Source organism: Cyprinodon variegatus, unplaced genomic scaffold (genome assembly GCF_000732505.1).
Source record: "Cyprinodon variegatus isolate N-32 unplaced genomic scaffold, C_variegatus-1.0 Scaffold93, whole genome shotgun sequence".
NCBI classification, from domain to species: domain Eukaryota; kingdom Metazoa; phylum Chordata; class Actinopteri; order Cyprinodontiformes; family Cyprinodontidae; genus Cyprinodon; species Cyprinodon variegatus.
This window is the reverse complement of record NW_015150546.1, coordinates 1,156,697-1,172,090: the sequence shown is the minus strand read 5'-3', so window position 1 is coordinate 1,172,090 and position 15,394 is coordinate 1,156,697. Positions and strand designations below refer to the sequence as shown.

Below are 15,394 nucleotides of genomic sequence, written 5' to 3'. Positions count from 1 at the left end.
CGTGGGCACGATTTTCTATCCAGTGGCCAAGCTCGAAGACGCCTGCGCCCTCAAAAGCATCTCTGCCCTCGGACTGGCAGAGGTTGGGTGGAGACGAACCTCTTCTATAAGCCTCATCCTGATTGGGCCTTGCAGACACGATCACAAGGGAAGTGACTGACAGCTGGTCATCCATAAGTGAAGACAAAGGCAGGAGGTGGGACAGTGGCAAAACACATCTTACGGAGGGCGATTTCGTCCTCTCGAAGCGTCAGTTTCTCGCGCATGTGTGATTTTGTTGTGAGGTGGTAGATAAACATTGCACAGAAGTAGTTTAACATACATGCGAGTATTTTATTTTGCTCCTGGGCGTTTTGAAATAAATGTGACGCAGTAGTTTTGCCTGTTTTCTAAGTCTCCTTTGTAGACTTGTTTTTTTCTAAGCCTTATTGAACAGCCTGTTTGAGGTCAGGTCACAACATCTCAACCAGCTGCAAGTCTGAATGTTCTCCAGATAGTTATAAACCATGCTTAACACGATGCTTAGACTTAGACAAATTGTCATTTTGTTACATACAGCTTTTCAACAGTGAAGGAGCAGCTTAGCATTAAAAATGAACAATTATATTTATAAAGTGCAGCAATAATCAACGCGTAAACAGTGTAGGAGAGACATTGATGTGGAAGGTTCAGAGCAGTGCAAAAAATAAATGAGTAGATATGGTGCAAAATGCAGTAGAAACACTTAGTTGAATTCTATTTAAAGGGATTTGAAGAATTATCGTGTAGAGCAATTAAGGTGTTATCAGTGTGATGCAGAGTCTTGATTTGTGACTTTTCAATAGTCTTATGGCAGCGGGGGAAAAGCTGTTTCAGAACCTGCTGGGACGCAACACTGGGATGAAATGTCTTTGATTGCATATGATGCATAAAACGAGACAGGTGATTTTCCTCAGGTTAGTCGGCAGTGGTGCGGAAACTATCCCTCTGATGCCGTATTTGTCCAGGCTCCTATTGCTGATTCATAGCACTGACCTTAACCGAGTCAAGTGAGGCCTTTAGGCGTTTCTCAGCAGACCGTTGTTCCGTGTTTTCTCCATCTGTGGGTAATGCTCATCAGTGTGGTTCACTGGAGTCCTACAGCCTGAAGGTCAATCAACCCTAGGAGCTCTGCTCAAACGACAACCCAAACAGATGTTGGAAGTCACACTGAAGTGTGCCGTCAGTCTTTCTGTGTCTTATAGCGAGATGCGGTTATCTATGTTAGCCACCAGGTGGAATATCCATGGGAAGCATCATTCAGTAATGTCCTTAGAGTGAGGAAATTATAAGGAGAAATATAGCAATAGGAGGCAGAATGTAGTGTCATTTGGGATTTACTTATTTTTGTTAACAATTTATGGTGTAAGAACAAAAAAAAAAAAGAAGGAAAAAATATATTTTTCTTCATTAACTCAGGTTTTAACTCAAAATATCTTGCTTAAGGTAAACCATATACTGTATAACAGTATTATAACAGATTTACTTTCCCTTAAAGGGGGATGAACTGTCTGAAATACATTTTATAGAGACACCTTGTTGGGGTAAGAATATTTGAAGGATTTTATTGATGAATTCATAATAATAATAATAATAAAAAAAAACATCCATCCATCCATTTTCTGACACGCTGGTGCCTATCTCCAGTTGTCTACTGGCGAGAGGTGGGGTACACTCTGGACAGGTTGCCAGTCCATCGCAGGACAACACAGAGACAAACAGGACAAACTAATAAAAAACCAATAAAGCTTAATATCTGAATTTATCTGCATAGTTAATCTAAAATCCTTTAATGCCATTTTATGCATTTGTTTTCTTTCTCTATAGTGACTGAGATGCTTGTGAACGTTTTGAGCATCTGCTCCAATGACGAGCTGACGACTGATGAAGAGCTAGACGGTGAGTACCGCTTCAGCTCCACCAGAGGGAGACATTCCTCTACTTGTCTGTTTTCTCCAAAGCTGCAGCTCCCTCCCAGGTTAAAGTCCACAGATCTGAACTTTTATCGTTTTTTATTAATCTGTAGTGTTCTGCTGTAGGTTTTCAATGCTTTTACCCTGTTGGATGATCGTAGGTTTTACTTTATCTCCACTCTGTTTCAACCCTTATAGGCAAGCAGGAAATGATCTCACTGCTCCTTCCTCCTGCTGCCCTTTCCTCCTCCTCACACGGCTTCAGTGTCAAACATACACGGGCATGGCGCTTAATGTTGCCACATTAAAATTCATAAAATATCTAGATTTATAAATTCAAAACGTTGCTTTGTTCACATGCTTGAACTTAACCACCTTTTGTCAAATTAAACCTAAAAAGCTTAATTAATTTTACCAAGGTTTAATGTGATAGATTTCTATAAAGCATCCATTCACTGTGTAGGAGAAGGAAAATTATTCTCCATATCTTCTTCAACAGGTGTTGATGTGATGTGCGAATTTTTCTCTGATACACCTACAAATGTAAAAGGTCCCAAAATGGAGTATATTCCTCCCTGTGCACTCATTTAACCACTTTATAAAGTGAAAAACCAGCATCATGGAGACCCAGGAGCGCAGCAGAGAAAGATGGGAGCAGTTTGGTTAAATTATCAACAACTTGATTTATAAAGTACAAAACAAAGTGCTGTACGTCAAAGGCAAGTAATACAATGAAAATTAAATAAAAGAAAGCATTGCAATAAGGTAATAAAACTAAGAATGCAAGAATCTACATAGAATAAATAAGGCAAATAATCCAAAACATCCATTGCTCTAGCCTTATCAAAATATGAAACTTTGTTCTTAGATAAAGAAAAATGCTCTAATTCTATTTCCAAATCTATGCCATGTGCATAATGATGACTTTATATCCTGACAGAGGAACTGTCCTAATTAGATAAACTACTTGGGAAAACATTAGTTTTGTTACACAACAGGCAGGTATATTAGGGTTTAACAGACTCACACATCGTCAATAAGAATAATCCTAGCAGCCATTAAAGCGGATAAAATAAATACCTATAAAAGAGGATAACGGAAAAGAAATATCAGATCTTATTTCAGTTGAATGCTGGTGTTTAGAATAACTTTTTAATGACTATATAGAAACCTTCCTGAGTGACAGGAACCAAAACGTCAGGAACCAAAGTGACAGGAACCAAAACGTCCAGCCATAGACCCAATAAAATGAATTAAATTATTATAACGAAAGGCCTAGTCAAAGGCCAGACCTCAGTCCAATTAAGAAATGGGAAAACTTTAGTTTACAGATGCTCTCTACACACATCTCAGATATTTAATATAAAAAGAAACACAAATCTTAAAAAAAACATATTTGTTTGTTTTTCTATCGACTCCAGAATTATATGTTGCTTTTTACTTTTAGGTCAAAATGTGAAAAAGTTCAAAGGGGGTGAATACTTTTTCCAAGAGTTTGTAAGTGAGCCCTGGTAAATCAGTGAGAGGATTGTTTACCATCTTGTGCTTAAAATATAAAAACAATTCTCATCATAATCATCAGTTTTGAGTAATTTTGGTTACTTCAGATCAGATCTTCAGACTGTCCTCTTAACCTGTTTTATGGCCTTTGCTTTTAATTTATTTTCTTTGTCTTTTTTCATCCTTTTTAAAGCCATTTCAAATCCTTTTCTGTAAGTTTTCAGTGCTGCCCTTTTGAAATGTTGAATTATTTCCTTTCCTCATTTACTACAACATTTCCAATCCCCCTAGTTTTCTCTTCTTTTTATCTGCTGCTATTCTTACGATTCCTCTCCATCTTCACTGCTCTCCTCTCTTTTCTGCCTCTCTATATCTGTCTCATGCTGAAATATGGTCACCACTTTGGTTTACTCATCTAATTTCTTTGTTTCCTTTCATGTTTTGCAGAGTTTTGTGCTCAAGGCATCACTTTTCCTTTTCATTTGCTGTGCTTTTTTTTTCTCATCTCTTCCTTCGCCCTCTGCTCATCTCTCATTCTGCGGCCATCCACTGATCTCTCTGTCCTCCTTCTTTGTCTTCTCTTCTGGGGTTGTTTCATGAGAAGGACAGCTAATATATCCCCCCAAAAAAGGTACAAAACACTAGTGAGCCGGTGTGTGTTTGCAGCAGCAGCTACGACTCCTGCCTTTGCTGTTTGTTAACTAACACTTTAAAAGTACAGCCTAACGTTTGTCCTGAATCTTTGTGGTGAAGCTCATCAAAGTGGAGGATGTGTGACGGTAAGATGAACCAGTTTTAAGCTAGATGATGCTTTTAAAGGGGCCCTGTCACGTATTTTAAGAATGCAGATTTCTACACTGGTAACAACTTCTGGTTTAATTCAGAGGGTTTAAATTAAATTATGGCGCCATGTTAGATTATTATATTTTATTTTGGTCTCTTACACATTTTTTTTTAATTTTTTGTCCATTTGTTGGTTTTTAGTATTTAAAATCCCAAGAACATGTGACTGGAAGTACAATGCTGTGCATGCACTCCACAAAAAAAAAACCAAGAAAGTTATTATTTTTCCATCGTAGGAGTAAAAAGAAAGAGGAATAGGGCTGGTATTGATGGATGCAGGAGCAAATACTGCCAGCAGATGGCGACGGCATACATCAATGTTTGCTGCATGGCAAAAAAAATATCTCGGGCTCAAAAAAGAACAAAATTAACACAGTAAGCTTGTCATGAATAGCAAAAAAATATCTCGGGTTCCAAAAAGAATGAAATTGACACAGTAAGCTTGTCGTGTAATGCTTAATTTTTAACATGAGCATATTGTTTTTGGTGTTTATTTTTATTGATAGTATGTGACTTGGCCCCTTTAAGGTGAAAATCAGACGTTCTTAGAAACATCTACTGAGAAAGGTTTAAAAGGATGATTAGTTCTATCTTTTATCTAGCTCTTCACCCTTCAGTTTCACCATCTCTTCCATTCATTTTTCTCTGGAGGACTTAAACTCGAAAGGGCGGAACCAATAAATAAAGTTTTTTTTTTTCTTTTTCCAAGCTCTGAACCATCGCAACCATAATACAGCACAGGAAAATCCACAGCGCATGGGGGTCGTCTAAACCTGCTGAACAGACATGTTTGGACACAAAGCGGGTTGTTTTTACAGAGGATGCACCACTAACACGAATCTGGGGAATATGAGGGTAGAGGAGACATAACAGAGGTGGTTGGCATGGTTGCACCCACTGCTGAGAAATGCTCCCAGTGTGATGTGTTTTATCTTTTTCTGTTAAAGTTTCTATATAATCTGATTCTGGGAGTTAATAACAGCATCATGGTTTTCACATGTTGCACTTTTCTCTACACTAATGGTCAACCAGAATATCCTGCATCCCTGTTTTTTTAAGAGCCGATAGAAAGTTGGCCTGTATCAGCTTCATAGTAATGTTAGGTTTTTAGGAAGGTTTTAGTCATATTAATGGTGGAACAATCGTACAGGATACCACTACTGCATTTAAGCTGATTGTTCCTTAACAGGCCGCACCTCAACCACAGACACCAACAGCATGTTGACTTGTATGGCAAAGACCTGGCTTTTAAAAGACACCAAACACTTAGAATGGGATTGAGACTGAAGTTGGCTTAATAGTAGCCAGTTTTCTACAGTCCTTTATCATTTGGAAGGTCCAGTGAGGTCCAGCTTTTTAAACATCTAGCTGTAAAGGCTTTGAAGGGTCTCCAACTTCGTTTACCTCCTGTGGCAGTTCCAGGAAATGTTCACAGCAATGGGCAGGCAGGTACCAATGTATGCTGAGGGCTGGCCTAAAACTAACACCCATCCAAACCAGTTCAGGGTCAATTTATACTCATCATAATGAACTGACATTTTATTTTCCAAATAAATCACTGAAGGCGGAGCAGATTTACATGATGCCCTTGCTACTTAAGCTTTGCAAGTATCATTTGAGTCAACGAGTCGATGCAATCAACTGGTTTTCCTTAGATAGAAAACTTTGAATCAATTTGATTGGATGATCTGGTTGAACTGTAAAATGCCTTGAGATGACATGTGTTGTGAATTGGTGCTTTATAAATAAACTGAATTTAATTTAATTTTTCCTGTCATTTTCTAATGGATGAACTGATTAATTCAGGTGTGCCTGACCTCAGTTACCATGACAACAATTGCCAGACGCACCTGGATAAATCAGTTCCTCCAGTGATGAAAGACAGGAATCAAAAGATATGACTTCAGTTCAGGAAGTAGTGGAGTTAGGCATAGAGTTCATTAAATTTACCCCCCTGACCCCCCTCTAGATCCACCCCTGTTCACCTCACTCAGTTTGGATGGATAAAATCTCTCCAACACATCTGAACTGGTCTAAACATCTTTAAAGTGATGCAGACCTTAACGCCAACATTTATTTCAAATTTGTGTCAACAATCTGGATCCACATTAAGGTAGTAGTTAATTTAACTGGATTTTTATCACTTCTAATAATCACGATCTTCTGGATGAGGTGCAGCTGCTGTAACTAAGCGGCTTTGAACCAAATAACAGTAGGTTTTGACTGTGTGGTTAAAATTAACTATACAAATATGTTATATAATCAATCCTTCCTTCCTGATGAGGGGAAAAAAACGTTTTAAATCAAGCCTTCAAATCCTGGAGCATTAGACATTGATTAATGTTTTGTTACTGAAGTTCTTATTTAGTCCTTTTTTGCTTTTTCCCCTTAGATAACAAAGACAGCTACTAGGTAGCATCTTCAGCACACACTGCAGGACAGGATTTTTAGGGAGGAAGGTTTTGGAAAACAAATAATCAGAAATGCTAAAAGATTTGAAGACAATACAGACAATAAGTTTGGTTTCTAGCCTTTTTTTGAGCTGCATGGAGGCATCATTTTGTGACCTGTGACTGTTTTCTCCAGGTGCCACTGCTTCTGCCCGGAAGGAAGTCATCCGCAACAAGATCCGAGCCATCGGGAAGATGGCCAGGGTATTCTCTGTGCTCAGGTACGCAAACATGCTCAACTTCTACTCCTCAGCTAGCAAATGCTTTTCTTTCTCCTTGTCTTAGTCTTAGCTCTAATTGTTGAGCTAATACCAGGTTTTAGGGGCTAAAAAATGCATTAAACACTCGTCATCTTAGACTAATTAATAGAACTCTGCTGTTTTCCATATTTACAAAGTGTTGCTTTGTTGCCCTGGTAGTTTTCTCCTGCTTTTTGTGATTTCAAATCTTAAAAGAGGTCTTCAAGCCTGTAACTAAGAACTAAAACTGGATTTTGTTTGTTCTTCTACTGCCAACATCAGTTAGAGAGAGGAAGGAAAATAAATTAAGGGAGAGTTTCCCTGCTGTAAATCTGTCACTGCTCTGTTTACTTTGCGCTTTGGGGCCGACTGACTATGTTTTAGCTTTACATGTCCTCGCATCCACTGTTAAACTGTGTAAAAGGAAGGGTGTAAACATCGTAATAATCTAGTTCTTTGTTCTTAAAGTTCTAGTTGTTGTAGTGCAGTAGATAGCTATGTCTTATTTCATTCTGTGCTATAAAAGGTCAAAAACTATAAAAAAAATAAAGTAAAACTCTAGTCTAGAGTTCACACCTTTCATCAGGTAGAGTGAATCCAGTCGACCTGAGAGGAAGTTAAAGTGCTGCTGGTATTATTGGTATTCCTGAGCGTCACAGGTTTTGGCGATATTAAAAGAGGTGTGGGGTTTTATCTTTAATTACTGAAAAGATTAGGTTGAAATTGGGTAGATAGGCTCAAAATAAGCTGGATTGCTGCCTTTCCTTTACTATTATTTATTATTTTGTTTCTTGGTTTTTGGGGGTTTTCTTTGCTCTGTATGTGAAAACAATCTACTGTTTCTCTCTGTGTCAGAATAAGGAATGAAGTTGAACAACAGAAGCTTTTTCTTCCAAAGCAAATGTCCAGGTTTTAGTAGAAGTATCACTAAAGCCTGCAGAAGAACAAGGGGTATGATTGTATTGATTCCTGCTTTGGATAGGGATGAAAAGGGATTCCAGTAAAGTTGAAAAACAATCCACTGGACTTGGTTTCCAAGTTTAAAATATGACTATGACCTGGATGACAAATTTTGTATTTCTACCTAAATAATGTGACCTCCCTGCTCTCTGTACCTCTGTTTTATTTACTCCTTGTGTGTCAATCCTTCCTTCCCTGGGATCTTAAAATATTTACCTCCTTTCTTCCTTCTGTCCTGCCTTCATTTGTCCTACTGCCTTTCCATCCAACCTTCAGTTCTTTATTAAGTCTTCTTTTTCTTACTGCCTTGTCTCCTTCCTTTCTTTCCTCTTTTGTGCCCTTACTTTCTTCCCTTCTTTGTGTCCTACCTCCCCCTTTTTTCTCATTTCTTCTCCATGGTGTTCTTCCTTTCTTCCCCTCATTTTCTCACTCTTGTATCATTAATTCTCTCCCTCATAGTTTTCTCTGATTTTTTCTGCTTTCTTTTCTTGTTCTTCACTGAATCCTAACCTTATTGTGTCCTTCCTTCCTTCCTCCATTCATCTTTTAATACATCCATCATAAATCTATGATGAAAGTTACAAATTGAAATGCATGCATAGAGGTAGAATCTTAAAAAAGTTGGAGAAATCCCAACTGAAACACCATACTAACACTAAAGCATGGTGGTGGCAGCATTATACTCTTGGGCTCCTTCTCTTAAAATGAAACTCAGGTTTATTTTGAGCTGGATGATCAGAAACATCCGTTCTCTCCCAGATATTTAAGGATAGCATATATTTTAAAGGTTAAAACGATTTGAAATTCCTATCCTGGTCTGATTTTCATACCATCCATTCTTCTTCATAACCGTTTTTCCGGCGGTGGAAGCAGCTAGCTTGATAATAGCACCTTCTCTACCGTGTGTTTCAGAGAGGAGAGTGAGAGCGTGCTCACGCTGAAGGGACTGACCCCGACAGGCATGCTGCCGAGCGGAGTGCTGTCCGGTGGCAAAGAGAAGCTGCAGAATGGTAAGAACATTTCTGAGACCCCCACCTTTGCTCCCCCCGCCACAGGTTTCAGTAGCTGCACCACAAAGGAACCGTAAACAGGTTTAAGTGCTGCATTTAAAGTATGATTTATGTTCCCCTTGATTGATATTTAATAAATTGAACTCTTTCCCCTCCTGTGTTTGTTAAACAGATGATAAAGTCTCCTCCTCTACCAGCTACATTCAGCATATTTTCTTTGGTTTCATTGTTTTCCTGAATGTGTCCTCTCTTAACGTCCTGCGTTATTGCTTCTGTTTTCCAGTCCCTGTTTTCTCTCTTCCACTGGTTTTACTCAAATATTACCCATGTGTTTTCTTTTCTCCTTTTCTCTCTGGAAACTGCAGGTACATTCGGTTGTTGTGCAAGTATTTCGTTGTGTTATGTGTTCATCAGTGTTTTTTTATTTATTTAATTTGTGTGTGTGTGTACATTCAGTTTGACCACAGTCTGGTTTTCAGATCTGTGAAGGTGGATCTTAGCGATCATGTCAGGTTGTTGAAACTTTATTCAGGAGTATAAGAAATACCTGTGAAGAGAAGAGGGATAGTTATTCATTTTAGGTTTTGTAAATAAAGACAGAGTTCTCTGTTTAAAAGTGGGTTTCATTAGATTAACAACAACCATCGTTTTCATTGGCTGTCTAGAAAAGATCTGTAAAAAAACAAAAACAAAACAGGAACAAATAAAACAGTAGCTTAGTATTAAAATTATAATGGAAAATCTAATAAATTTGAATAAATTGAATTGAATAAATTATATTTTGAGTTAAAAACATAGCTGTTTGAATAGTTTTATTTATTAGTTGTAATTTGATGATAAATTCAAGAAACTTGATGTTTTAAGGGGCTTTGAAAGAGAATCCAGGCCCACAGCATCACACATCCCCCTCTATACTGAACTGAGGTACTTTTTCACACATTCATTCTTTACTAAACATCGTTTATAAACCAGTCAGTCCAGGTTCAAATCATTTAGTTTAGCAAACTCCACAGTTTTTTGTTTTGTGTTTTTTGACAGTAGAAAATAACTACCTTTTCGTTGCACATCCTAACCCTTAAAGGTTGTTCTGGACACGATTCCTGACCTGAAGGACATGTTATCCAGTTTTGTTTGTTTTCTTCCATTATGAAGAGCGGTTACTATAAATGAAACTGTCAGGTCTACTTATTAAAAATTCCTGAATTCTCTCATACATCTAAAAGAAGTTTAAAGTATAAAGTTCAAACCAAGCTTAATTTATTAAGGTTTTAATGGGGATCGATCAGGGCTTTAATAATTATTACATCAGTAATTTCATTTAAAGAGATAAAGTTAATTTGTGTTGGATTCTTCTCTCAGTAAATGTTCTCATAATAAAGCTTTCTTTATCTTAAAACCTCCAGTGAGATTACGCTGTTGCAATAAGAGGTTTAATTCGAAGGCTGTTAGCGTAAAGCTGCTAATAAAACACTTTATAAAATCATATTATTCTAATGAGTTTAGACCCGATTAACAGTGGGACTCCTGCTGCTCGCCTCATTCATCTGAACACCTGTGATTTGAGCCGCCTTTTATTTGTGTGTTGGTGATTTAGTTAGAACTCATCCTCTGGGACGTTTGTGCTTTAGTCTCCTGTCTGTAAACCTCAGCGTCCCTCCACCGCTAGTGTGAAGTCGACTCTATGCAGCTTTGATGTGTTTGCTATAAATATGTGTCTCCCAGGATGACGGTTGGTAGTTGGTAAGTGGCTGAAAGGTGTTTTTATTTTTTCCTTCAAACTCAGTCCTAATTCTGATATAATGCATTGAAGGATGGTGAACTCTAGCTTTAAATAAAGTGTGATCATAAACCTCTGCGCTGTACCAATGTCTTCCAGCTGCTTCATTTTCCACCTTTCTTTTTAACTCCCATCTTCATACTTGTTTCATAATGTTTTTTACAGTGTTTATTTTTGTGTGTGTGTTTGTCAGCTTTTCTCTAAATGTTTATTCCTCCTGGATTATTTGCTTTTTATTTTCTCCTGTCGCTCCATTCACTAGTTTAACGCTTTCTCTTGAAGAACTTTAACCCTCTCTCCATGATATTTGCTGATACTTTTCTTCCTCCTCCACCCCCTCCTCTCTGCTAACATCCTCGTTTTCTTTTTGTCTTGAAATGTGGAGATGCCGTTAACCTTTTGTTGTCGTTATTGGCTGTCTTTGCTGCTCATTGACTTGTTCCTGGGACAAAATGACCTCCTCCTGCTCACCTCTCTCGTTCATTTTGCAACCCCCCTCTTCTTCTCTTCAGCTACTGTTGAAGCTATTGAGGCTGATGAAGGTAAATGGGTCTGGCCGCCCTCTTCTGTTGCTTTTTCATGGCAATAGAAAGTTGGGGGAGGGGAGGGTTTGGTGGGTTTTTTACATTCATCTCGCTGGTGCTTGAGTAGAGTGTGTTTTTTTGGGGGGGGCTAACAAGCTGTGCGTAGTTTCAACGTAGAATAAGATGTAAGTACTTTAGATCATGTGGCCGCACGTTTTAAAGCGGGACGGGCTTTTCATGGCAGAGATTTCATGATCACAGATCACCACTGATTTTATCTTTTATTTTGTGGGTGAGCGCAAAGCTAAACGACAGTTTGTGACTGAAAATGTTTGCTTCACCTTTCAGAAGAGCTGCTGAATGAAGTTAGTTTATATACAGTTTTAGTTGCACTGAAACAAAGTGCGTTTTTACACCCAAAAAAGCGGGAAGGTGTAAACGTATTATTATCAGCTCTTCTGGAAGCTTTACACTGCTTATCTAATTAATAACTCTTGCTAACCTCTAATAAACACAACTAAATAGGTGCTTGAGCTGTTGGCCTATTCCCTACTTCAAATAGGGCTACAGGTGATAAGAATAAAATAAAAAAAGCAAGGCTTATCAAGTCAGAAAGATGGCGAAACATTGTAGGACTGTGCAGAAGTTTTAAATTGCAGCTAATTACATTTTCTTTTCATGCAGACAGCAGTTATTGTGATCTAGATTAATACCTGCTATGGCTTTCTAATTTCCTCTTTTGACTTTTTTAAACTAATTTCCAGCCCAGTTCTTAGATTAAATTTTTTTGCAGTTTTAGAGATTTACTTTACTTTGATGGATCAGGAGAGATTTGCACTTTTACTGTCACAGATCTCACCAACATCTCTTGGTTATAGGATCTTTAGGAAAGCAAGAGTTCTTACTCGTCTCCTTTTACAGTCCTTCACTTCCTTTTAAATTATACTCATTTAATCTGTTTGCTCTGCAGTTCTGCACAAAACATTATCTGTTTAAAATGATGCATTTCCAACTAAGGAATCCCACTGCAGGCCGGAAGATAAGACGTGACCTTTTAGAGCACGTTTTCTTCCAGTTTAAACAATTAATTTGTACTTGACGAAACTTTGACATCACTTTTCGTCCTCCCGTATCAAAGCCTCTTCCTGCAGGAAGTGATTCCAGCTAGCTAGATGGATAACAAGTGTGAATATCCTGCTCAGAGCAAGATGTTAGATATAATTAATATATGGAGGGAAATCCTATCCAAAGCTAATTTGGAGGGCTTTTATAGAAACTATTCAAATGAGGGTAAAATGCAAACGAGCTTTGCAGCGCCAGAGACATTACCCAACTTGCCATTGCCTCATTGCTGCACAATGGATTGCAACAAGTGTGTTCTGAATAAAACTCCATAAAATACCAGAATACAGAGTTTCACTCTATTTTTATGCAGTACGTGCAGTTTTTTTTCCATCTCTACGAAAGCATCTGGGACACAATTAGGGCTGAAACAATTCATCGTGATTAATCGATTATTGAAATAATAGTCAACTAATTTAGTTATCCATTAATCGTTAACTGGAGTATTGAGAGTGTAAAATATGCCTTTACCTGATAGAGCAACCCACTTATAACAATAATTATACAAAGATTATAAAAAATATATGAATATTTTGCATTCAAGATTAAAAAAAAACATGCTCTATCCAGAACTACTCAAGTGGAAAGGTTTTAGTTTCAATTTCATAAAAAGTCTTCTTTAAGGAACCTTGGGCTATTCAATTATCAATCGATTGATCAAAAAAAAAAATCAATAGATCGATATTTAAAATAATTAGTTGGTTGCAATCCTAGACACAATATATGGCCTTTTTGTTGGATACTTTATAAAAACCATAACACCTATTGCTTCAACATTTTTATGTAATAAAAAATAACATTTTAGATGAAATACGAATTTGGCATGGAGACCTACAGCATGAATATAGCCTAAGAAAGAAGAGAGAGAGTGTTGTTTTCAGAACATGTATTTAAACTTAATTAATTGCTTTAAACATTATTGGGAAAACAATAGTAGTTCCTTTGTTTGTTTTTCTTTCAAGGATTTCTGGTTTTCTTGCTGTAATATATGTTGAAACTCTTTTTAAAAATATAAATCAATATATTGTGAAAGAAGGCTAAAAGTGAAAAAATGAAATCCTTATTTTTCAGGAAAGCATTAAAGAAAACCAAAAAGAGACCTGACAAATGGTCGGGGGCAGAAAGCAGCCATAGAAAAACCTCCAGAAAGGTTCCCTCATGGAGTCTTTAGGAAAATTTTTCTCAGCAATTTTTATAAAAGTCTGTAGAAATGTCTTACTTTTCTGGAGGAGATCCCAAACTGCACCTCATTCAAATCACACTTCCTTTGATGATTAATTTGTTTTATAGTCTCTCTTGCGCTGCCCCCCCACACACACATCCTTATGAAATCTTGCTATGAAAGCCCTTAATGTTACGTCCCCTTTGAAACGGCTTAAGCAGTTGTGCATTGTTGTTGCTGTTTTATTTATCTTCCAAATGATGTAGAGCTAAAATCCAAAGCTCCTGGGGAGAAATCTACATTAGATTCTCCCATTGAATGATTTGCATCGCCTTTTCCTCTGCTTGCGCAAGAACAACCTCAACTGCGAGCTAAATAGTAGTGCGCCAGCTGCTATTTACGTTGAACCTGTCCGGTACTTCCTCTTGAACCCCACAGAGGACAGTCCACTGTAGTGTCCAGACTCTTCTCTGCTTCTCTCTCTCCATGTCGGTCTCCTGTGGCCCTGCTGTGTCGTGTTTCCTCCCTGTGAGCTGCTAATAACCTGTGTCTGACCTGTGCTATGCAGCAACACAACTACGCTACTCATCGTGCCCTCTGTAGAAAATGTCGCCCCTGCTTTCTCGTTTTAATAAAGGGTCATCACTTTTTTTTTTTATTATTAGTAGTAAAGAGTCTTTATGAGGGGTGGAAGTGATGAAACAAAAACATTACATTTCCATTGAGATCTTGTGGTAACTTCCATCCCTCATAGCTCCTGGTAGACCCTAATTGCTGCATGCTCCAAACAGACTAAACCAGTAGTTAGCACCCAAAGTGTCCGTAATGTTTCTGTCCGTGGGCTCAGTCTCAACGTGGTTTCTATTCTGTGGTAGTGAGTGTTTCAGTGGACTCCACTCTTTCTTTCTCTCTGTTTTTTGTTTGTTTAGTTTATTTTATTGTCTGTCTCTGATCATTCTCTTCTTTCCCTTTGGTTGTTTCAACCTGTGACGTGATGAGGGCAATCTGGACGTTTGGGGTCCTCAGGCGTTCTGCAGCGAGCTTTGCCTTAAAGCCCTGTTTTCTTCTTTTTTTTTTTTTTTTTACTGACTAAAAACAAAAGATTTTTTTTTTTTCTAAACCTGCGGTGCAACCTGTTGCATATATTTTAGATTTCTTTGTACAGATGCTCATCGAAGCATGGATTGGTGGTAATGTGAAAACCTGTTGACCCTGATTCCAGCAGCCCCGTTATAGGATTAGAGGGATTAGTCAATCCTTTTGTGTACCCTGTTATTTGTTTTTTATCAAGTAAATTCTGTTATTGTGGGGGTATTATAAAAAAAAGTTAAGAACAATAAAAGGTCACCGTTTTTCTTAAACAAACCTATATGATTTTTCTGGGTAGAGTTAAAGGAGAACAATGATAGTTAAAACCAGCAAATAGTCTGGTCAAGAACATTGTCTAGGAAACGGAATGCTAACTTAACAGAATCCCTGAACTTAGAACACCTTCTGTAGAACACAAAGATTTACTTTTTTCACAAAGCCATGGCTCAATCTATGTATTCATCAAAGTAGGTGAGAAATAAGAAGCAGCAAGTTGGAAGTAAAAATAGAAGAAAAATTCAACTTTATTGTCATTACACTGTCACAAGTACAAAGCAAAAAAAGGAACTCTGCAGTTAACCCATCCCAGTTAGTGTGGGGTTTAGGGTCTTTGCTCAGGGACCCAGAGTGGCAGTCCGTGGGAGTGGGGCTTGAACTTAGAACTTGTGGAACCAAAGCACAGTGACCACACCCACTAGGCTGCCACTCCCATGCCAGGGAATTAATTAAAAAAATTCATGTCTCCTGTAGGGATGCACCATATAATCGGCCCCCTATCGGTATCGGC

The 15,394-nt window shown here is 37.9% G+C and overlaps 1 protein-coding gene across 5 annotated transcripts in view; it reads left to right on the top strand.

The window, feature by feature from the left end:
• Positions 1–15,394, top strand: part of LOC107084148 (serine/threonine-protein phosphatase 2B catalytic subunit alpha isoform) — a 122,611-nt gene that overhangs the window by 105,490 nt on the left and 1,727 nt on the right. The window contains exons 10-14 of one of the 5 annotated variants that reach the window (XM_015373841.1): positions 1,846–1,917; positions 4,036–4,062; positions 6,861–6,945; positions 8,836–8,933; positions 11,223–11,252. In XM_015373841.1, coding sequence (XP_015229327.1) covers positions 1,846–1,917; positions 4,036–4,062; positions 6,861–6,945; positions 8,836–8,933; positions 11,223–11,252 — 312 coding nt within the window. Of the gene's footprint in view, positions 1–1,845; positions 1,918–4,035; positions 4,063–6,860; positions 6,946–8,835; positions 8,934–9,298; positions 9,617–11,222; positions 11,253–15,394 lie in introns of those variants that run through there. The other 4 variants (XM_015373845.1, XM_015373842.1, XM_015373843.1 and 1 more) reach the window with 4 other exon arrangements.